Source organism: Pagrus major, chromosome 5, assembly GCF_040436345.1.
Source record: "Pagrus major chromosome 5, Pma_NU_1.0".
NCBI classification, from domain to species: Eukaryota; Metazoa; Chordata; class Actinopteri; order Spariformes; family Sparidae; genus Pagrus; species Pagrus major.
In genome coordinates this window covers 22071047-22096135 of record NC_133219.1, presented here as the reverse complement: position 1 = coordinate 22096135, position 25089 = coordinate 22071047, and the positions used below count along the sequence as shown (strand labels likewise).

General features: G+C 40.9%; 1 protein-coding gene across 1 annotated transcript in view; it reads left to right on the top strand.

The window, feature by feature from the left end:
- Positions 1 to 15908: 15908 nt before the first annotated feature.
- LOC140996123 (transmembrane protein 132C) overlaps positions 15909 to 25089 on the top strand; it is a 202207-nt gene continuing 193026 nt past the window's right edge. The window contains exon 1 of the mRNA XM_073466390.1: positions 15909 to 16020. Coding sequence (XP_073322491.1) covers positions 15924 to 16020 — 97 coding nt within the window. The 5' untranslated portion in view covers positions 15909 to 15923. The remainder of the gene's footprint in view (positions 16021 to 25089) is intronic.

Sequence of the window (25089 nt, the reverse complement as noted above, 5' to 3'; positions counted from 1 at the left end):
GTTGAGTGCCAGGGCAGTAATTAAACATCCACATGCAACCTCCATAATTCACATCTTTATAATTGACACAGATTGCATTAGTTCTCCAATAAACTCCTGAGAAATGAATCAAAAATGTTGAAAAATGCCCCATCTTGCAATGTTAAAGGTCCAATATGTAAGAATTGGCGTCCACTTGAGTTCATACTCAAAACAGATAGGGGGCACTATATCACTAGAGTAGCCACTAACTGCTGCTACCTTTAGCTATTGTTAGCTAGTGAGCTTAGTTAGTCATGCAGCCAGAAGTCCAAACTGGGAGCTCTGATTATGGAGGATATAATTGTGTTTACCACAAGCACAGGTGCTTCGGACCCATATGGGCTGGGGCTAGCTGGTTAGCATGCTAACTTCAGATTTATTTTTTACGCTTTCAACAAAAAATCTTAACATATTGCACCTTTAAGGAAAGTGAAAAAAAAAATCCTGGATCTCTCCCTTTATCCTGATCCACACCAAAAGTAAATGGGGTCCATTCTGTGCCGAGACCCATCCTCCATCCAAATTTCGGAATGTAATGGTTGGTATTGTAAAGGGAAATGTTGTTTTTACAGGAATATTTCAAAGGGAGCCTTTAATTGAAATAAGTAGAAGGGGTGTGAATGGTACAGCATCTATATAATATCATAGGGAAAAAAGATGGATTTTTGCAGCTCTGAAAGTTAATGTTAAGTTATTTTAAATGCATATGGATATAGATGTTACACTCTCCATATAATAATAAAATGTATTGGGAATAGACTTATTTTGGCTGTGTTTTATTTCCATATGAAATATGAATGAGGGTGTTTGACCAGGGGCTGTAATCAGTCATAAGCTGGTTTCTGGTTTGTATCCATTGGGACCAAAAACCACCACAAAGGTGACCATGAGTCCAATACTTTAAGCCACTTGTGGTCAACAAGGACAGACACGAAGGACACTAATGTGTGTAACCAGATGGCTATGAAAAGAGAAGCCAACATGCTCATCAAAACGCTGTTGCCTCGATGTTGTATCACTTCTTGGATTACTGCCGTCTACGGCCTGCGTATGAGTGACTGTAAGATGACATGACACCGCAAAGAAGCTTAGGGGGAGATTATGTCTCATATTCACAGATATCAAGATTATTCCCAGATATTCTAAGTCATGTTATCTCTCAGCACTGGCAGATTATTTATGAGTTCCCTCTGAAAAAGAAACAAACTTTCAAAAATAATATCAGAGGCTTTGCAACTAGTTTCTGTATTTTCCTCTTCTCTCTGTGCTTATACCATTTATCATACCATGTTTACTGCACATAAGTGGTGGTTAACTCGCAGGTCACTGCTGTGTCTATATAACTCGATGAAGTGTCGTTAAGGGAAACACAACAATTCCTCTCAGCTCATCTACTAGATAGAAAATCGAAAGGATCATTGACGGTGCCTTAGATATGAACTATCAGACATCCTGTGAAACAGTCTGCAGGTGCAGCAAGACAATATATATACAAGTAAGACCAATGGGACTTCAGCATAGATAGATCTGAGAAGTCTTCAGCATGCATATTAATCATGTTTGAAGAGGGAGACTTTAAAACAGCCCAGTGTACACAACTGTGCTAATAAGTGCTGGATTAAGGCTTCGGATTTAGAAGTTTACTGAGGATTCTCTCCGTCTGTAGGAAAATTTCTGTAAAATCTAGATAAAATTCCTCATCTTTGAACAATGCTACGTGTATTTATTTACGTTTATTTTACATAATTATCCTCATTAGCTAACAGCGGCAGCATACATTTTTATTGATAAACAGTGCAAACACGCTTGCACATACCCAAACAGACAACCTCAAGAGCCAAAACACTGACAGATTTTAAGGATTTGCCATCGACTCAGCTTTTTCAGCTTCCTCCTACACCTAGATGCTGCTGTGTTTGTGTGAAGCTTGACAGTTTGTTGGCATTATTTGCAACTCAGCGACTTGGTCCCACTACTGCTCCAAGGTCCCATAGGACTGTGTGTCCTTACCAGCAGAGATACACAGACACAAAACCCCTTCTAACGGTACGCTCAGTATCAGGCCATATCAAACTGAGATGTCCATCTTAAAGGAGACATATGGTCATTTTCAGGTGCATAATTTTATTTTGGTTGACTACTAGACTGCTACTATATGTTCAAAAGTGCTCAAAAAACACATCAGTTTTCTCTTACCGTCCACTAATCATACTCCCAAATCATACTGACTTTCAAGATCTTTTACATGCAAGAACCTACTGTATATAAAACACTGAAGGTAAGGGGAAAAAATGGAAAAAGCATATAGTTCTCCTTTAAACAACAGCTCTATATTTTGGGAAATAAGATTATTCCTGCACAGAAATGGATGAGAAGACCAAAAACGGGAAATCAGCCAGCCTGGCTCTGTCTGAAGGCAACAGCATCAACCTCATGCTCATGACAAGAATGTGAAGATGTTGAGATTTCTGAGAACAACAGGAATCATGTTCGTGATCATGTTCAGAAGACAATGACACATTCGAAGTAAAAATTACACTTTAAGCTACACAGCTGTGAGGTAAGCTATGTAGTAACTTATGTAGTTGGCAGCTGCTTGCAGAAAACAGAGGCGTCCTCTTGTTCTCGCCTACATCGTCTCCTCCTGTGTCTCTGCTTTGCATCTTTGTCTCTTTTTTTCTCTCCTTGTTTAGCTAAAATCTCCCTCTTCTTTTCTCTCTTCTTCTCTTTATCTTCATGCCCTTATCTCTCTGTCCAAGTTTCAGCATGCTAACAAGTGGGGGGATAGAGAGAGATTAAAAGGTGATTAAGACAACATTGGAGGTAGTTTTCTACCTGCTGGGCCTCCTGCTATGTTATCAAAGCTGGCCTTCTTGTCTCCTCCTTTCTTCTCTGTTGCATTTTTCCTCCCTTCACATCTCCTTTGTTGCTTTCTGTCTTCTTCTCCTCTTTTCTCATTTCCTTTCATCTCTCCTTCCCTTCAGTCCCTCTTTTCATTCAGTCTCATTTCCTCTTTTCTCGTCGCCTCCTGTCCTCTGCTCTTCTTTCATCTCTCCTCTTTTTTCTCCTTTCCTTTCCTCTCCTTTTCCCTTATTCTCCCTCTCTTCCATAATTTCCTCTCGGGCAAAAACAGCAGATACAAAAAAAAAGTGAGGAGGCGCAACCTGTGTGTGCATGCTGAGCTGCTGTTGTTGCTCCTGCTCCTAGATGTTCTCTAAATCTTGTGAGTGCTTGAAGTAATGTGAAGGCTGAAATGCGGTGATGGATACTCAGCTGGGGTCGTTTAGGCAGGAGAACACATTGTGCAGAAAAAACAGATGGGACTGTTTGACTTCAAGCCACTAATCACTGTTGTCTTGGGCACCACTGAGCCCTTGACACTGCGATGGCACCTGTCCAAAAGCAGTGTTGTTGACTTAGCACGCACGCTTTAGAAGTGCCCCATTAGAGCTATCAGCTGAAAGAATTGTATGCACTTTGAATAGGGCTCTTTTTTTTCCGGTCTTCCATCTTTAAATGCGGTAGTTTTCTGATTCACTAATACAGCTAGCTTTGTAGGGTTTCTTTTTAGAGAGGTAACAAAGCACAGTGTGGAAAGAGATGGAGCCAGCCAGAAATAGGCAGAGCCAATGGGAGGATAATCCCAGGATGAGACCACCCTGAATGAAGAGAGTATCAGGTATCAAACTGAAATCATCCTCACCTTTACTGTCAGCCTCAGTTTGGTGTATAAATCCAAAACATATTCCAGTGATGTTGCAAATATCATCAAGGATGTGATCAAGATCATTGGGTTTAGTTGGACTTCCTCACGTATGTTAACACTACAATATTAGACTGGTTTATTCTTGTGTGTGTGTAAATATCATGTTGCAATCCATGTACGCCTCAGCAGTCTTCCATCACAACCCAATCGCCAGAATAAATGCTAGCTAAGTATGTTTCTCCAAAACCACAGATAATTTCAAACTGAAAGATTTTTTTCATGCATCAACTTTACATTTGTTTAGGTTTAATTTTCTATTTCTCTCGTCACAAGACTTTACTTACGCTTTGCTGAAGTTTAGGCACAAAAACCTCTAAGGGTTAAAAAAAAACCCTGTTTGACCTGTTTTGGTCACCACGATCACAGATGGAGATGGTCCGACTTCCCTCCAAGCATTTGCAGGTCTTCAAGCCACCAAAATGGATGGAAATGTCCATAGGTCTCCTGGAAACACACTGATTTTGTCGCCACAAGACACTTAAACAAAATCAAGCAAAACTGCTCAATATTAATTGTTTTGATTCATCTTCTTAATGTTTCTTTGTTGTTAACCATTGTTAAATTTGAATATCTTTGGGCTTCGGATTGCTGGGTGTACAAAACAAGCAATCTGAATTCTGAAATTCTGATAGACACTCTTCACTATTTATAGACTGTATTTAATCCGATTGAAAAAATGTTTTAGAAGTTAATTAGCAATGAAGATAATCACTTGTCGAAGCCCTACTTGTTTTGACATATGAGAGTGAAATAAAGATGAACAGCGAGCAAAGGAAGCTGCAGAGAACACTGAATGACAAACTCAGCGAGATGTTTAGGAGAGATTGTGGGTGAAAAGGGAATGAGGTCCTGAGAGAGGCAGATATGTGAACGCAAACACTGAACAACTTATCTCCACAACAGAGATAGAAGACCGGAAGACAGACAGCGAGAGAGGGAGACAGAATCAGATAGGTAAAAAAATAAAAAATAAAATAGGCGAGACAGAGCCAGATGAGAGCAGCCTGAGCGATATAAAACAGTTTAAAAAATACAGAAATATAAAAGCGCCGTGAGATTAATGAAGACAGAGAGCTAATCAGTGAGGCATGTTGTTAATGTGTCCTGTGTTTACAGTGTGTGTGTGTGCATGTGTGCGTATGTATATTTTTAGCTGTGATGATGAAGCTAAGTACATCTGGTGCCCCTAGCCCTAGGGAGGTCCGAGCAGCCACACACACACACACACACACACACACACACTGTCTTTCTTTATTTCTCTCACTTTCAATCTCACATTTCGTCCGTCACAAACAAACACACATGCATACACCCACCAATGTGTAGTCTACATATATAGTTCACACATAGATGGATATAATCACACATGTGCAAACAATAGTCACTTGCCAGAGGCATGCATGATCACACATGCACTACTAGTATTCACAGATGCACACACACACACACACAAAGAGCGCCCTGACTTCACTGAGAGGTGGAGAACACCTCTCTCCTTTAATCATCTATGATGTTTTTGTTGGTGTTTTTTTATCTGTTCTTCCTCCCTTCTGTCTCTTGCTCTCTATATTCCTGAGAAAATACTTAAAAGAATCCCATAAAAACTTTTACAGGTTGTCCTCAAGGTCAACTTCACTGTTAAGTGAGTCATTCTCTGGTCCTGGGTAGATCACTCTCCACACTGACTGTGACATACACTTCATTGAGTAATAGTTGGTGACTAAGATTATAATTAATATGAGTGATAGTGTATTAATTGTAATTTCATATCATCCATACATGTGATGGGTGATGGGACGATTTTACATAATGATCAATCTTCAAGGTCTTCACAATACACTTTTAAGGTGAATTGTAGAGATTGTGATATTAATATTCTCTTTCTTCTGTCTCCAAACTTCGCATCATATAGTCTTCCAGGATCCATATTTTTTTTTCACTCAAAATACCCCTGCATGAGAGTAAGAGGAGCATTAAACTCATTATATTTCCTTAATTATCCCTTTGTGCATATAAAATAGTCAAAAACAAGTGCTTAGGTGGAAAAAAAACAGCCTGTATAAAGAGAAGATTGCATTACATTACATAAACGTGCATAATTTCCAAGTTAAGGGCTTTAAAACACGTTTAAATAATATACTCTCTGATTTAAAAACTCATTGGCTACACGTCAAGGAGGAGTGGGTCTCCTGTCTGTGAAATCACTCATCAGCTGTTGCAGGACACAGGACGGGCATATATGGCCCTAACTGGTCAAATGTGGTGTTAAGTCCTTTCTCTACTTAATGACAAAAAATAAAAAAAAAAACAAAGAAAAAAAAACTGTTGCGGTAAAGGGTTTTCCCATTTACTTTAGTACAGTCTGACTCTTTATGGTGCTAGCTTTAACCACTCTTTGCGTTAAGGAACTGCATCTTAAAGTGCTTTCACATACTGTAGGCCATGTTGGTTGTTGTGGGTTCAATAATTCTAGTTATTCTCTGCACTCAAGATAGCTTATGGAGAAGTGTTGACATATAGCACAAGAAAAAAGTGTATGAAGTCCACCAGGGATAGACAGATGTCTCTGGTATTTATCTTCATATCGTGGAACAGGAAAGCGAAACACTGGGCAAAGGTTTTCTCCACAAACCTTGGTGTATTGATTTTAAATGCACTTGCCAAGCAGAAAGTCTTTGTGACACACAAATATGTGACACTTTCCAAGGGAGTCTTTCTTTCTCTGTCTCTGTCTCCCTGGCCAATTCACTTAAAGAATATTTACAGTACAAGGCTTCACTCCCACAGTGTTTTGCAGACATATAGGAAAGAAAGGCTCTTATACAGCTCGTTGTTCCACAGGATGTTAACACATTGTGCAGGAACAGCTCTCCATCTACAATGCAGTACATTCTCAGCAAACAAGAAACATTGTACACCATCTCTCCTTCTCTTCCTCTGCCCTTCTGTCCCTTGTTGTCCCTACTTCCCCTCAGCTTCTCTCAGTTTTGGCTGTTAGTACCGTCCCAAAGGGGGGGGGGGCACTGAAAGAGAGAGATGGGAAGAGGTGGTGGGGTGTTAGTGTAAAAAGCAAACTGTCCCTGAGTGGTCCACACAGACACATGCTCATACACACACCCACTCACATACGCATTTGCTGATTACACTCTTTTCCCATTGTGCCGTGGGGCCACTTGGTGTTTGAATGGAGCACTGTTGTGACCTTCACAACACAGCTCTCTATCTAAAAGTTACAATGGCACCACAAGGTGGTGAACTTTTTGTAAGGAACCCAGAATAAAGTAGAAATGTGCTTTCGAGGAATAGGTTTATGTCTGTAACTGTGAGAAATAACCTATTATACAACAAGTTCTATGACTAATATAAATACCTTGAGCAGGCCCCGCCCACTAGGTTTCTGCATCCGCTGTTGCTAGTGTTTTTGCAGCCACAGCTGTGCTGAGGATGTGGCAGAAAGGCAGTATTTGTGAATACCGGCTGTTTGTATTTCACCATAGAGCAATGCTTTGACAGTATTTATATAGCACTTAGACCTGCTTTATAATTTAAAAAGACATGTCAATTTCTACAATAACAGACCTTTGAATATTGAAATACTGTACACGTTACTTGAACCTTACCAGTTTTCCATCCATCCATCCATCCATCCATCCATCCATCCATCCATCCATCCATCCATCCATCCATCCATCCATCCATCCATCCATCCAATCAGTTTTGGCTTGTTCGACATTCAACAGGAATAATTCAAAACAACAGTCTATGGGGCTTCAGTGATCCACTTTTATTTTCAGTGAAGTGCGATTTGTTGCTAAGCCAACAAACCACCTACATACTGTGGTTTGGCAATGCTAGCTCATTAAACTCTCTCAGTTATGTGGCACAAAATTAACTCTCTGGGACTGATAGCTCTGCTTCTTGTAATCAACGCAGAATGCCTGTAAACATTCAGCCATCCTCTTTTCAGATCTTTTTCCTGTACTACTTTTTATTTCATCCATCACATCTTTATTCTATTCATCCCTTTGCCATCTCAATACATATGTTCAAATTATGTGTGCCATTGTTGACCTGTATGTCACAAATTTAATTTCTGACTACTTGAATGACTGAAAGCACTGTTTAGATTTGGCCTAGGTAAGAAGTAAAGTGTTAGCCATGACTCGTCATTACATTGGCAAACGTTTCATTTAAATATTTGAATTTCAAAGGTAAACACATACCCTGCTCAACCATATTCACACCTCACCCTGAGCTCTGGAAAAAGTGTTACCATATTTGTTTAAGCGATTCTTAACTACTATAATGTCTTGGCAGAAATCCCATGTGGGCATTGATAAGGCATATGTGGATTAAAATAAAGAAAACACAACCGGGAAGCACGATTAAAGGATGTAAACAGAGTCGATGGCTAAATGTTTCGCCATTGTGCTCAAAGACAGCCATCCATTCTTCGTTATCGATCCAAGAAAATCTGTTTCTCCCTCTCTTTCTCCACCTGAAAGTCATACCCTCATCTCCTCTTGTCTCTCGTTCACCAATAACTACTCTTCAATAAAGTGTAAAAGACCTTAAACGTCTGAAATGACATCCAGCCTGAAACCTGCTCGTGCACAGCACTGATGCATCCATGTTTTGTGGGCTATGTGTGTAAGCTCAACCATGCAAATCCTAACATCATGGATCCATACATCACGTGTTCATATGCTTGTGAGTGGGTTTATTAAAAAATGTACATCCACTTTTGCTTCGCCTGTATTTCTATTGCTCCACGCCTGTGTGTTCATGTTTGTCAGTTTGTCTGTTTGGATGGATGTCTCAGCTGGCAGAGCAGTGCAACATCACAGATGAGTCAGACAGGCCTGAGCTCGTTCTGACAGAGAGAGGGAGACGGACGAGGCCGGGAGGGGAGAAAAATTGCTGAACAGGATGCAGCCCTAAAAAGGCAATCATCAGTGATTTTTGTATGTGTGTTTCTGAAACATAATAATGAGCTCTGTGTCATATTAGCAAAAAGTATGCCCGTTAATGACTACAAGTACTTTTCAATACAAGTCTTCCGGTGGGACAGACTTTGAAGTCATTTCCATTACACATTGAGACTTCTAGAAGCCACGGCACTTTGCCTCAGAGATTTTGCTTGGAAAAGTAATGTTGCTTCTTCTTCTCAGTCGTCAGAAGTTATAAAATAAATATTTGGGTAATGAGTTCACTGGAAGAGACAAGGATTTCTTTTTAAAATCCACCAATTCCTTCTGCTGACTAACGTTTGAAAAACAGTCTTGTCTGCTGCAGTAATGGAGGACATAGAAAGGATAAATGTGAGGGACTTCTACACCGAGCGGCACTTGAAGTCAAGGACTTGCCTTTTTTTGCACAAAGGTTAAAAGAACGTACACTTCAGTAACAGAAAACTTAAATAAACATTGTCATGGGTATTCGCTCGCTGAGGTCAAAGCTTTGCCTCGGCCCTATATTTAGCAGTCTTCCGTTTAAGTGCTGATTATTATGCAACCAAAAATATGCCAAAAACAAAATGTAACGAAAAAAAGCACTTAAATGAAAAATGCTCGAGAGTGAAGGGCAAAAAAGCTTTGTCTTGTTCATTGAGATCACGGGGGAATCGTCACACAAACCCACGCACTGGGTCCAATTTCCCCAAATGCACATGTGAATTCCTTCATTTTCCCAGCGTGCCTCCTCCCCAGCCATACGTTACATCAGAGTCTTTCTTGGCCGGAAGTTAATGTAGGTTGAAACAATGTGTAGGAAACACACAAGTTTTTTTTATTAATGAACTGGATTTGAACTATGCGTGATGTGTGTGTGTGAAGAGTTGGAGATGTGCTGTAATTGGATGAAGCGTTTGATTCATGGTGGCTGGATGTTTCAGAGGAAGTCCCTTTCATCTTTTTATCACTCATCTCCAGCATCTCTTTCCTCCGTTATTTTCTCTGTCAATCTTTTGTTTTCTCTCACTTTGTTTCTCCCCTCACCCCCTCATCATCCCCTTCTGTCTCCCCTGCTTTCTCGCTCTCTCTTTCTTTTCTTCTTCTTCCTCTCTTTCTTTCCTCTCCTCATTCTACCACCTCCGTCTCTCTGTTTGCAGCTTGCCTATCTGCATGTCTGTGTTTTGGCTGTGTGGGCGCGATCCTGTCAAAACCTGCTGTGGTGTGTGTGTGTGTGTGTGTGTGTGTGTGTGCGTGCATGCGTGCGTGTGCGTGTGTGTTTGTGTGTGTGCGTGTGTGTGTGAACAAATGTGTCATTGTGCATTTCCTTTGCTTGTGCTTATATTTGTGTGTTTGTTGGTTGTGTGTATCTGACTTATGCTGATGTGTGTGTGAATGTGTGTGTTAGCAATATTTTTGTTTGTTCTCTGTAAGTATGTCAGCAAGAATTTCTGTGTGTGAATTCTGTGTGTTTCCTTTCTATCTGTGTGTCTACCATGAGAGTGTGTGTGCATTTTCCTGTGATTTGCATGTGTGTATGTGTGTGTGTGTGTCTGTGTGTGTGTTTGTGTACACGTCTTCCCTTTTCCGCTTCCCCATTCTGTCAGGCGTGAAAAAAAAAATTCATTTTCTAAAATAAACCGCTTTTTCTTTCCACTGGATGAGAGAGAGAGAGAGAGAGAGAAGGGAGGAGAAAAAAAAAGTTGGCTTGTTTGATCGATCGCTAACCCAAAGCTCAGCTTTGATTTTACCACGCCTAATCAATGCGTCCTTATATGCGCGCTCGCTCACACGCACACACGCATACACAAAGAAAACAGCTTTGAGATTTTCTTAGCTGCAGGTTCAGATTTTCAAACAGAGATGAGTAGAGAGTGTGGCGCCAAGTGCCTCTCAACCCGCTCCCTACTGTTTCCTCCTCCTCTCTGTGGTGGGAAACTTTCTAAGAAGCGCTTTTCACTTGGCATAAGAGTGCTTTGCCCTTGTGAGACAGCTCTGTGCGAGGCTGTTTTATTTTTTATATTTATGCATGATTTTTCAGCAGGGTGTCTTTTGTATTTTAAGTCGCGCTCTCTTAACCTTTATGGCCCCTGACAGTGAATGGGTAACTAGTAACAGCAACATTATGTAGAAATTCGTATTTAGTGCCTTTTGGTGGCTCCCACAGACTCTGGGTGAAACACAACTGCTGTAAATACAATCCCAGGTTTCTCGTCTCTTGCCTCGATCGCTGTCTCCGTTTCTCTTCTTAGCTTCCTCCATCGTGTCCTCTTTGGGCTTTGAGCCTGGTTCTGTTGCCCACTTGCGCTGCTCCAGGTGGTCTTCCTCCCGGCGGTCCAGAGCTCCTGTGATAGTGGTGTTAACGCCAACGCTACCTGGCGGTGCTCTGAGCAGAGTCAACTAGCAGAGCTTACTAGCAGCTACAGTACGCAGCAGTTGCAGGTTGCTTTCAGGAAAACTCCGTAAATCAAAGAGTTGAGGCAGAGCAGCCATCAGGAGGAATTCCCGACATCTGAGGGAAAACCAGAGAACATTTTTATCCATAACAAATTATCCAGTTTCACTCAAATCAGTGATACCTGGTCCTGTGTGTGATGTACTTCTGTCAAGCGTTACACACTGTGATCCTACCTGCTCAGAAACAAGTGATAGGGGTTGGAGTGGCTGAGATAGAGCCAAGACAAGCCATTCCCCCTATTGCAAGTCAATGTACAATCAAAAGACAGTTATTTTAAGGGGAAATACTCACATAATGTTGCTTTAAGCTGCCTTGTTGCTCTAGTAAATGTGAAATTGAGCAATAATTCTGAGAGGATAAGATATTGCAATTAGCAGTGGTTTGTGTCAACAGTGCTAAACTATAGGGGTGTCATTTAAGAACACAAAACAGTACAGTTGAATGTGTATGATGGTATGTTGCAGTTCCCCTAAAACTGAACAGACCAAGACTGCTGCCACCCAAAAAAATGCTATTTTATGTGTGGGTGTGTTTTCGCATATTGAATAATTGGGTCAGAGGGGTTTCCATCCTGCTAGATTTGTGTGTATCTGAGTGTGTGACATTGGTCCTGTGTGTGTACACCCTGACTCCTCGTGCAGTGAGTTGGCACAACACAGTCGACACTTGACCCTGACAGCCCTGTCTGTAAGTATGTTGGAACCAAACCCAGCCCTTGTTTTCCATCTGCTCCCTAAAAATCTATGACAGCCATGTTCTGCTCTCATCTGCCATGTTTAATAAGGGCTGTAGTCGTTCATACGTATCTGCCTGTCAGTAGCGCTCAGGGTAGGTGCATACACGCAGTCAGCACACCACATATAGCAGCTATAACACTTACAGCTAACTGTCTGAAGATAAAGTGTGTCCGCTCTGGTCCTTGTGTCCCTATATGTTGAGATATTTGAACAGTATTTTGGGAAATATTACCATGGCAACTGAGGTTATGCAGAGTGGGATAAGAGTTGTGCATGCCTCAGTACACAGTCTGATGTTATAGGTAGAGATTCAGCTGGTGCAGGAGTCCTTTTATTTACTTTTGTGTGTGCTTTCTGAACTGCAGCTGCACTTTAGCCTCAACCAGAAAGAGCATCAGGAGGAATTGAATTTTGCTCTATTTTGAAGCTGCTGGAACATCGGAGGAAGCATGTGGTGGGCTACAGTGTACTCTCCAGAGACACACTCAAATTTGGTGTTTGAAAGTGCTAATGTGGTTTTACACTCAATAAAGAAGACGGTACTAATATGGCCCTGAACTGTGTCAATCTTTCTGTTTTCTCAGATCTCCAAAACCAAACACTAGGAAATGTAGCACGAGGACACAACCAAATAGCTTAGTTTTTCTTATATCCATATTTATACTTCCTTGGGGCAGAGTGGAGCTGAAGTTAAAATCTTTTCAATGTTTAGAAGTTCAATGTTCTCCTTCTCTCCAGCATGTTGTCAGTCCACCTTGGGGTGCTCAGAAAACATCCAAAGGAAGGCCCCCAGACGTATTCCAGGGATGTCAAACTTATAAAATTTATAGTTTTAGATAATTTTGTTGATGCTGTGTCAGGGAGAAGTTGTTTCAACATATTGAAGCCATCGTTTATGATGTTAAATTGTATTGCATTGTTAAATGGCTCTAAATTAGTTAAATCTCCATAAATGAGGTGGACAGGATATTAGAAACACCCTGGAATGAAATGCATTACAGTACACCAACACTAACTTCATGGCTTTACAATGATCCATTTTGTTTCCAACACACACAGAACTAAAGGGATTACTTTAAGTAATAGAGTATATATTCCAGAGCAATTGCATTGAACCGCATTACTTGGTATTTTTCTGATAATCTTTCATCTTATCGTACTCATTTGGCACAACATTAGGTAACACAAATTCAAGGTTAAACCCATTCAAGACAGCATTAGAGTGCAGTTTTTGGCAAACAGGACAAAACCATGAATCTTATTTGTTACAGTCATGCTCTTTTTTAATGAATGTTATAACATGCATTATAGCGTCTTGCATACTCCTGCAGCTTTGGTCGGGAGGAAAAGTTGAAGACAGAGCAGGGGCTGACACAGGTGAGAAGATGTGGTGGCATGTGATTCTAGTCCAGTGGGGATAGCGACGCGTGGGATTTTAGTTACTATCTTTGGGCACAGAAGTCCCATTTTTTATGCTGGTTGAACAGCTGCTGCACCCCGGCCACATCCCGAGGAGAGGTTGTTTGGAAAGCTCAGGTGGTGCTCCGTTTTTAGCAACTACATACGAGAAAGTAGACACTTTATGAAGCGCTACCTTATTTAGTCCTGCTCGATGAAGCCCAGATTTTATAGTGTAATATAGATGCATTAGCAGAACTTTTACAGAGGTTAGCGCTGTGCTGTTAGCGGAGCAATGCCTAAAGTACATCCTTAAATTATAATTACTCCCTGTCCTCCTCTTCTCTCCTGGCTGAACAAGTGGCTGAGCTCTCACATCAAAGCAGGCGGTGAGAGGATGCATTTTGCAAACAACTACCTCGTGACCTTCTCTCTTCTTCTCACCGTACCTTCCTCTGTCACTCGCCGCCATTAAAGCTCTCATCTCTCCTTTTCCTCTCCCTCTCTGTCGCTCTCATCTGACTCTCATGTCCTCCATCCGTCTTGCTCTCTTCCTCTCTCTCTGTTCTCTGATTTTGCCCCTTAACCTTTTGTCCTTTCTTCATCCTCCCCATCCTTGTCTGAAGCTGTCATCTCTCTTGCACTCAACTCTCTAGTCCTTTTGACCTTTATCTATCTATCTATCTATCTATCTATCTATCTATCTATCTATCTATCTATCTATCTATCTATCTATCTATCTATCTATCTATCTATCTATCTATCTATCTATCTATCTATCTATCACTTTTTTAGAAAACTTTCTGGATAATAATTTCTTCTAAGAAAGGATTTTCCCACCGACAGAAAGACATTTTTAAGACTTTTTGAGAATTAGCAATACCCCGGAAATCACGTTAACATAACCCAGACAGTCTGTTATCTCTTTATACAAAAAAGATCCAACGTTTTCCACAAAAAGTGGAAAGATACAGCAATGTAGATCAGAGCCAGGAGATAATGTAGAGAGAAAAAGAGGAGGTAAAATGTGATGGGGGGGACGGAGAATCTGATGAAACAGGAAGCCATGTTCGCTCTTTCTCTGTAAAGAGTCTGTCTGAGATAATTGTGTTCAGACCTATTAGCATACTCGCTTCTGACTTTGCAACACAAGAGCCGGGGTTTAAAGACAGAGGAGGAGACAGAGAGATTGTATTAGGTGTGAGGATGGCAACGGCGAGGAATAAGGGAAAAAGTTACAAAGATGTGATGGCAAACAGAGAAGAAGAAAATGATAGGAGGAAAACACACCTGAAAAAGAATATCATTTTTGAGATAAGAAAAAAAAGAAGGGGCAACAGAACATCTGATTTGAAAAAATGTAAAAGGTGAGGAGGAGACAGAACAAGGGAAAGATGAGGCGTGAAAAGCGAGGCATGGAGGGATGGGATCGGATACAATTAAGAGTGCAGGTTTGTCGAATCAAGGCCTCAGGTGGACCGAGAAATGCTGAGCTGATGGTTTTCACTCAGAGAAGGATGTTGAAGGAGAGAGGGAGAGAGAGAATGAAAAGGGTGAAAGGGGAAGAAATGAGAGCCAGTCGCTGCGAGTGGAAACAGTGAGAGAGGGAGAGTGGATATGGATAGAAAGTTAAAGAGAGGAGCGGGTGAAATTGTAGCTGGAGGAGATGGATGGGATGCTGAGAGGGCCAGAAGTGAAAAAAAAGGATTAGGGTAAGGTGAAAGGGACGGAATAAGAAACTCCCACACCATTTGGATGTTGGAATATCAGCAAAACTTTGGGACCTAAAATCCTGCAAATTGGTTGGCCGGATGTGCAAAGGTGAGAAAGTAGGTAGCTTTGCCTTGTGTCACTTTTGCACCTGAGTGCACCAAGAATGCCTTTTCATAGTTTTCTTTTGTTCTTCTTTAAATTCAGTCTCATTTCCATTGTGTCAAATGGTTATGCTTCTATTTTTCAGCAACTTTTTGTTGACAAAAAACTGAATCAGAGAGGAAGGGAATACAGAGGAGGCAAGAAATAGGAGGAAAGAGTTTAATTGAAAGAAATACCAATAACATACCAGTAACATACATACATACATACTTGAAATACAGCAAACCTGTCCAACACGGACATTTACTATAAAAAGGGGGCTTGACTGTCAGGACTGTGTGTTTACAGAAGTTAAAGGTCTACTCCGTAAGAAAGTTGGTTTTTGAGTCTCATTCCCAACTCTTCAAATACTGATGATGGTGACCAACCTGACCTACAAGCATCAGATTTGTGTAACCAGGGTTAATATAGCCTTGAACCAATAAATAGGTGACAGGTTACATAATTATTAAATACAATGAGCAAATGAGTAATTAAGCTCATTTACAATTTACATTCATTAAAAAGTAGTTTAACAGTTCATTGCTGTTATTTTACTTTGTGCACTATTCCTTTAACGCGTGCAGCGGTAACAGCCAATCAGGTAGCTGCAGCGCCACGCACTGGAGAGAGAGGGAAAATAGAGCCGCAGGTCGCTACAGACAAGCGACCGGAGGAGGAGAAGCTAACCCGGTGAGGAGAGACAGAAAAATAAGTATAAAGAAGTGAATTTTTGAGGAATGCGAAGCTTTGTTTTTCCAGATTTGGAGGATTTTGTGTTCACCTTCCTTGCACGTTGCTGGATGCTACGTTTTATTTCTTTCCAACAAGGATTTGGTGAGTTAAAAAAAACGATCTTTTCTGTGTTAATTAGCGTATTATCTCTTGTGTTTTCAAGCTAAATGTGCAATGGAAAATGCCAATAGTTAAGCTAAGATAAGCGTGAACGACTTCGTGTTTTGTATGTTATGGGGTTTTATTTGTATAGAGCAGTTGAGAAGCTACATGCAGACGCGTGGTCAAGTTTAGCCTCTCTAGTAAAGTGACCGCCGCCATGTTGTTACGCAGTCCGGACTGAATTGATAATTAAGATTTATTTACGTGCTTGTTCAGCTCAAGTGTACCTTTTTGTTAAGAAATATGCAAGACTAAATATGTCTGTGTATGTTGCCCTGTTGTACGGCTGTACAACAGGGCAGGTTTTTATGTCTAGTTGAGATGAACGCTTGGTGTTTGCCCACGGGCAGCGTGGAAGTGAGCCAACCTACACTGGAGGGATAAAGGCACTGATTGAAACACCTGAATCTTGGTAGGACTAAACCCTCAGTAGAGTGCTGCAACAGGCAGTGGATTCATTTGGACTTTTCCATCCTTTAAAGGACCTATCAAAGGACTGATTATACACACTGAGTTGTGGAAATTTGAGTTTACTGACTGATACAGATCTGTGAAAGTTCTGATCTTTGATCTTGTGTTAAGTGTTATTTTATGTTTTCATCTATTTTGTGGCAAATTGGTAATGCAAACTGTCGTGTTGCTATACGGACTAATGTATTGGTTGAAATTAACTACTGAGATTGTAGAAAGAATAAAATAGGCCTAACTGAGATAAAATGAGAACCTAGAACTGAGTCAACTCAAAGAAACAAGAAACTAGAATTAAAATAACAACTTAAAGGATCCCAGTTGAAATATGATCTATTAACTCGAATAGGGTTAAGATGAACTCAAAGAGACAAAATAGGGAGAAATAATATTTTGTTGTTTAAGGGATTTGAGTACAAGATTCCTCTGTCCGTATATGTTGTCTGGTACCACTCAATGTATGTATTGTCTACTACCATTTTTGCAAATTATATAAATAAGCCGGCAGTTCAAACTTACCTCATGGTCTGTGGTCTGTTAGCCTTGAGTACTAGTCTTAAAACTGCTCTTCCGATCCTAGAGTCCAGTCCTAGCTATCTGTTAATATCTACAGTCCTACATTTGACTAGTTGGGAACGAGACTCAAAAATCAACTTTCTCTCAAAGTGGACCTTTAACTTGCACGATAAAAACCCCCTTTTGAAAGGAGCTTTTCCATGCCTCTAGACTATGCTGACAGCTCTTCTGGAGGGGCATGTGAAAATGTGCTAATTCTTCTTTTTCTTTTGTTTCTTTTGCATCAATTTGGATGCAGCACTGACAAGTTGCCTTTCAAAGTAAAATAAGATCAAACCCTTCGATGACATGTGCGGAAAGAAGAGGGAATAAGGATATTTGTTGAATTAATTCATGAAACTAGCATAGACGACAGATGGGAGGCGGCAGTGAAGTGCAATGATTTACAAAGATAACGGACGTGCTACTGTTGTGATTTGATTATGTAATCGTGTTACACACTACACTTATTTTGGCATAAAAGTAGTTCATGGAATCACTGATTCACACTTTCTTTTGCCATCTGTTTGCTTAAATTTCTTGCGCACTTGCAGAACGAGACAAAACCAAGCAGAGACGCGAGAGACAGAAAGAGAATGAGGGGCAGTCACAGAGAGGTGATGTGTGAGGTCTAAATCTACTCTTGCAGAAAAAGAGAGTTCCATCAAGAAAAACGAGAGGGAATGGAGGGACTGATTAAACCCGTCTTAGAGAGAAAGAAAGACATCGTGACAAGGAGTCTGTCTGAGAAATACCTGAACCTGACATGAGAGCGTGCTGAGAGGGGCCACTTAAATTGATCTGTGAAGAAAAAAAAAGAGAAAACGAGAGACATGTTGGGAAAAAGACCATGTAACGTGTGGAAGGTATGGACAAGGTGATCATTCAACCATCGCGCCAGACATTATTGGATAACTGGATTTCTTAACAAGTAATAAGGCAGCTGAACCCAGAGAGGAATGGAGCAGGGATGCCAAGACAGAGATTTTCCCCCTTTGCTTCGGGCAGGTCATTAAAAAGGTCCATGTAGAATGATGCAGCCAAGGCAGGGGGTATTTCCTTTTAAGCCTCAGTGAATCAGGATTATAGTTGGGCAGACACAAAGCATACAGAATATAATGTTGGCGAAACTGTATATATTTCATAGCACGTTGCATATTTTGCATTTTTCTTTCCTCAGGTATAAAGCAGTCGTGAGGTTGCTCAAAGCCTGGGTGTCACGTGGAGTGTTGATGTCCCTTCAAAAGAGGAGCCCCTCACGTGTCAGATTGTATCAAGCAATGATTGATGTTCTCAATGAATCTTTTAGATCCTTCAATTTTAGTACAGGATTCATTGAGAAGGCTGTGATCATTGAACCCATTCCGATTTGATATGGAAATAAAGCAAATTAGGAAGACTTTTATAATTTCTTGGCTGAATATCTTTAAAGTCAGCTCAACAGCCTTAATATTTTGTGAAAACAGTCATCCTTACAATATTGTCGTAATATCCATCGTGACTATATTTGAGGTGATAATACAATTTTGAGATATAAAGTGTGTTGCAATACAACCTAAAAATATTGCAAAATTATTTCACGGCCATATCAGCGAGTCCTCCACTACATTGTTAGTCCATGTCCTCCAGGACACATAGAAGCATTTTGTGATCTGACGCCCACATTTGAAGGATGACATCATGTGTCTGTGCCTTCCTGTCTGTGTAACACATCACTGTTGAAAAATCAGTTTTACGATGTGAAAGTGCTAAGGTCAAAGGTGCGTCATGTTTAGGAAGGAAATCGTGGGCATTGTTGGAGAAACATTGCGAGTTTGGTTGAAATGAGAAAAAAAAAAGCTGCATTAAAATGCGCCATTGACTAGTGGTTAGAAATGAGCAGTGGGTGTATTAGAGTTCAAAGATTTGTTGACCCATCCAACCACCCTGACCTCATCTCTATTGTCACTGTAGTTACTTCCTCCTTTGCTTGCATAATAATTAGTATGGTTGCCAGGAATACGGTCGGTAATTTGCCAGTGACTCCCAAAATGATGATATAAGTATTGGATAGTATCAGCCGCTAGTGTAGAGGACCTTTGTCGTCATGTGGTTAAGGTTGTGAAACGGTCAGTTTTGTTGGGTTTAGGCAAGAAAACTACTTGGTTAGGTTAAGGAGATGATAATGGTTTGGGTTAAAAATGACCATGCTAGTTATGTAAGTTAAGTCACATACATAAGTTGAAAGAAGTTGGACAATAACGTTTGGTCATCACAGAAGACTTACAGCACTCTCCTGGGTGAAAGTCTTATGCTTGACCCATCCATCCCTTCTCCCTTCTTCATCCAACCAGATGAGTCAGTGATGATTAGTCTTCAAATATCTGTAACCTCTCCTCTCCTCCTCCTTCTTACTGTTTGACAGTTGTTTTTCTTACAATGTATGGGACAATGTTCATTCCGTCCCTGGTTGCGGTGCGTTAATCAGCTTATTTGCTGCTATCCAAAAGGGAGACAGCAGGCCTTTTGTCGCAGAACACACTGCTGGGTTATCACCAGAGTTCACACCAGATCTCACTTTCTCTTTTATTCTTTCTCACAGACTCCTCACTTCTCATTTTTGAGGTTCAGCTTCTCTAGTCTCATCTCTCTCGCTGTTGCCTTAATTTGCTTTTCTTCCCCTCTCTTCACTCTATCGTCGTTCTCCTCCTCCCCTAAACAAAGAGAGAAGCGGCGAAAAAGATGAACAGACGAGACAGCTGAAGGGCAGCAGTGGAAAAGAGAGAGGGAGGACAAAAGCACATACGGAGCAGGAGGCTGTAAGAGGGAACAGATAAAAGTGAAGTAGATAAAGAACTGTGGAGAAATAGTGTGGATGGACAATAGAGGAAGGGAGGATAATAGGAGAAGTGAAGAAAAGGAGAGGTAGTTAAGAGGTGAAAAGAACAAGTGGTAAAAAAAAGTGGGATGGAAGGGTAAAAGAGAGGGCATGCCTTGAGTGCATGTGTGTGCGTTGTGTGTTTGTGTGTGTAGACGGCTATATATAGATCCAGCTGAGCAGTGCGATGAAGTTAACATAGCTGTAAGACTGAGGAGGGAGGAAGTGTGTGTGAGTGAGTGCGAAGACGGTGGGTGACAGTATGCATGTGAGTCAGTGTGTTTATTTGCCTGAAAGTGTGCATTTAACTGTGTGTGTGTGTGTGTGTGTGTGTGTGTGTGTGTGTGTGTGTGTGTGTGTGTGTGTGTGTGTGTGTATATAAAGGGTGCAGGCACAGAGAGATGAGATGAGAGGCCTTTTAAAAGCCATATTAGCGAGTGCCTTGAAAGCCAAGTGGCAGCTTCTGTACTCCACAGCCACACACACATACACACACACACACACACACACACACACACACACACAATCCAGACACACTCATACACATTAAGCACATTAAGTCAGCTTTAATCATACAGCATGATGGTGTGTGTGTGTGCGTGTGCGTGCTCTTGCAAGGCCGCTTAATGTTCATAATGACGTACTCTTCCACAGTAATAGATCTGTCATTCAGCACAATTAAAGGAGCACACGCACACACACACACACACACATGCTCTTGCATATATATGCTTTCAAGAACCTTCTTTGTCTGTTTCTCTCTCACACGCACACGCATGTAAACACACACACACACACACAAGACAGTTGAAAGCCACGTCAATGTGTCATTATCAGGTCATCACATTCCCAAATTGAGGAGTGTGTTTGCAGCGCTGTCACATTCCCTTTAATTGGCATAGGAAAATAACACACACTGACACACACACACTTTCTCATGCACATTTTCCTTTTGAATTGTGAAAATGTAATGCTTGTATTAAGGATTAGGTCACAAGCTGTCACATTTCCTCCCCTGTTATAATTAAGAGTTATGTAATACAATACCGCCAGACACACTGCTAGGCTCACACACTCGCAGACACATGCAAATATAGGTGCACACACAAACACACACACTTCCACACACATTCATGCACACGGACATTCATCCTTGTCACACTTATATACAGACGCACACACACACTTCGTAGAAATACACACATGTTGAATAGAGAGAGCGGATGTAACGCATGCTGCCTCTGGGCAAGAGAGGCTTGTGAATTATTGAGACGACGCCCTGAAACAAGTGGTCACACACAGCCTTGCACACAGAAAAAACACACACACACACACACACACACACACACACACACACACACACACACGCATTGTAATAGTATTGGATGTGCATCCAAGCCTTTTAACACGAGTAAAACAAGCCTTCAGGTAGCAGGGGGAGCAGAAAATGATGCTGAAATTTCACAAGCACTCATTTACTGTATGAGCAGCAGCGTCCACATGACACCAGGCCTAGAAGTGGGAAATCAGCAAGTATAATCCATTAGTAAGGGATGCTTTCTGCATAATGCCAGCACTCACCATACCCGTGTTACATTCGGACCATACAGTACAAACACTGGGAGATAAAATAAGGATTTTTTAATCTTTGATTACCTAAGAGCCACAAAATCCACTTCTGCTTTGAGCACAATTACCTCTCGATACCGATTTGTGACCTTCAGCCAAGAGTTTTGTTTTTTTCAAAACCTTTTTTCAAATCAGCATTTCACAATTGTTTTCATAAGGTGTACTGATAACAGAGTAATTTAGATTGTGTCTGTGGAAGATAATAAAACAAGTGCAACATCAAATGCAGCTGTATCTTTTTGGTTTATGCAAAGAGTTAAAGTTGCTATTTGTAAGAAAAGTAGATTTTTGAGTCTCATTCCCAAATCTCAAAAACCGAAGCATTGGGTTTGTAGGACAGGTCAGCTGTCAGTTTTTGACGAATTGGGAGTGAGACTTAAAAATACATTTTTCTTACAAATAGCACCTTTTAAGAAATAGTCTGTAAAATCTAAGCTGAACAATAGTAAAACAGCAAACTGATTTTGTCTTATGTAAGTCGAAGAGGCTGTTCACATTTGGTTTTACCATCCGTCCAGAATGATCCGATCACAAGTGGACAGCTTCAAGCACTGAGCATTAAATGCGTCTAGACATACGTCTTGAGTGACCTCTTGAGTGACCTCTTGTGACAGGATCTTACATCCCAACTCCATGCAAATAAACACGTACACACAAAGAAAGAAATATCTTCATGTATAACATTTGCCAAATTAATAAGTAGGCCCAAACAGAAAGGGTTGTAGACAGTGTTTTACAAAGTTTAAACAGTATCTCCTAACGCCACAAGTCTCAAAATTGAGTGCTTTATTAAAGTGACGACAAAGAGGTAGCCTACATTAGTTACTGTTTACCAGATGTGTTGTAAGATTTGACATGTTCACTGTCAGTATGTTACAGGGTGTTCAAACAGCTGCTGGGAGGTAAGACTCACTTTAGACTCGAAAGCAGACAGGATGCACTTTAAACCTTAAGGGAAAAACATCTAAATGTATTATACTTAACGCCGCATACAAGAAGGCACCAATTATTTAGAATTTGCTGTCGCTGTTAAGTGTATCCTCATGCAACAGCTCTTAAAATAATGCAATTAGGGGTGAGGTAGTCTGTTGCTACAGTGGCAGGTTAAGAGAGCTCAAACACGTAATTTACATTACAGTGAACTGCATGGAAATCAGACAGAGTTATAATCCATTATGATTGTTGAAGTGACTTCTTCATGGTGTTTTGCGAAAGATGCTGGTTGAGTAGGCGGTCCTCTAATATGGCCCAGGACACATTCACATGCACACGTGTCCCAGACCAACTCTGAATGTGGTCTGAGTGATCGGATCTCAAATTTGTCCTCAGTGCTTCTTGGGGGTGTTCACACCTCTACTTGTACATGTTGTTGCCAAATGTGAACAGGGCCAAAGGCAACAGGATTTAATAAAACAGTAAAATTCAGGCAGCTTCAATGGATTTGACTAAGATCTAAGAGAAGTTTCCTAATTATTCATGCTTAGTCACACCTATTATTAGCACTTGAGTAATGAATTTATGAAAGCTCAAACCACTGACATTGATGGTCTAATTACCTTGCGTTGGTTTTTATAGATGAATCAAAAATAAATTGCACATCAACATTGGCAATGACAGGTACTGTAGTGAAATGATGCAGGCACGTCTTTAGTTAGCAGATTAATCAGACCCTGTGGTACAGCAACTGTAAGCTTCCCCGGTTAATTTCTGTCATTTTCTTTGATCAGTATCATCAATTTTATGGTGCTTGTATCCCGCAAACATGTAGCATTCCTCCAGCGTTTATTAAACTCTGACTTGTGATGTCTCTGAAATCACCTGACATGTAACGTTAGACGCTGCGGTAGGCAACCCTCCACCCACCCTTTTCATTGCATTGGGAACTATGAGAGAGGAGTAGAAGAAGATGGATAGAAAGACGGGTGGACATGAAGATAAATAGATAAGTTGGCTCTCTGCCATCTGGTGAGGGAGACAGAAATGGAGGGTCTTGGAATGAAATAGTGGAGAAAAAAAAAAGAGATGGATGGATGCATAAATGGGATTTCATTCTAGTTCCAAGCCATGGGAATATGAAGGAAAGAGAAAAAAGATGGAGCGAGGCAGACATCGAAATAGGAGACATGGATAGATAGTCGATAATGGGGTTTTTGCGTAGTTCAAAACTATGGCAATGAGAGAGAGAGAGAGGTAGAAAGACAGACAGACAGAAGGGGAAAGAGAGACAGAGCGAGAGATGGATAGATAGATGATAATGGGATTTCTGTCGAGTTGTAAGCCACGGGACTAAGCTTGATGTTTGTTGTGTGCTGACTGACTGAAAGCTGCTTATACACTGCACTAAGCTGAATGTTACATTTGTTATTTACAATAAGCCTACACATTACTGTGCCACTGCACATTAATAAGCAGTCTTTTAGTGAAGGAATGAGGGATTCCCACAGAAAAATTGCTTCTCTCGTCAATTCTACTGCTGTTGTCCATATATATAAACACTGTCCTTTGCCTGATGCTTCTGTATGACACGATCCTCAGATGAAGACATTGAAACTGTAGTGAAACCATCAACAGATCATTCTCTCTAACTATTTTTGCTGAGAACCGCATGTGTGATGCAGAAAGAGTAGGCGAGACGCCGAATATCTCGGTGACGCACATCCGCAGCCGCGTATGAGATGCTCTGCTCATGCAAGCTGAGTCAAAAATCAACTATCCGTCTTCAGAATCACTTTAAGAGTTTGCCTACATTACACAGTGTTACTAGTCTCCCCTGTCTCTCCCAACCATCGAAGTTATCTGCTTTCTTCGTCACCGCTAAGATTTATAAAGGAGAGGATTTTGTTGTTTCCCTGAAGATGGAGACTTTGGAAATGCTATCACACAAGTAGCGGAAGGTGCGCCAATGACAGGCTTTATACCAACATTCAGTGAGTAAGGCCAAGGCAAAACAAATCTATTTAAGTCTCTCTCTCTGTGCTCAGGTTTTAGAGGTTAAGGTTGGAATAAAACCTTTTCTGTGTTCGTGACCTTCCAGCTGCTCCACATCCAAACTTCCCCTCACCATATGTTCAGAGAGAGACAGGAGAGCATATAAAATACAGCAGGAAATTAAGGATCTTAAATAATTATAATGTGCAGAAAGTGCAAAATGTCATTTCTTCATAAATCTTGTCAAATAGCTGATGGTTTAATGTCTGTGTGTCCTCTGTAACGGGGTTTAAAGATCTTCGAGGGGTGTGTTTGTGTGTGTGTGTCCTGCCAGCCCTAGTCTGTGAGGTCACTGGCAGGGCGGATGTCTTTTACACACACACACATGCACGCACACATGCACACACACACAATCAGGCAGAAAGATAGAAGCTTGTTTAATTTCAGATTTTTAATTTTGTATGTGTGTGCGTGTTGAGTTCAGAAGTTAGAGGACAGCCAATATCATCGCTCCAGGAGGCCAGAATGACCACTGATCCAGAGATGGAGAGAAAAGGAGTTGAGACATTTTA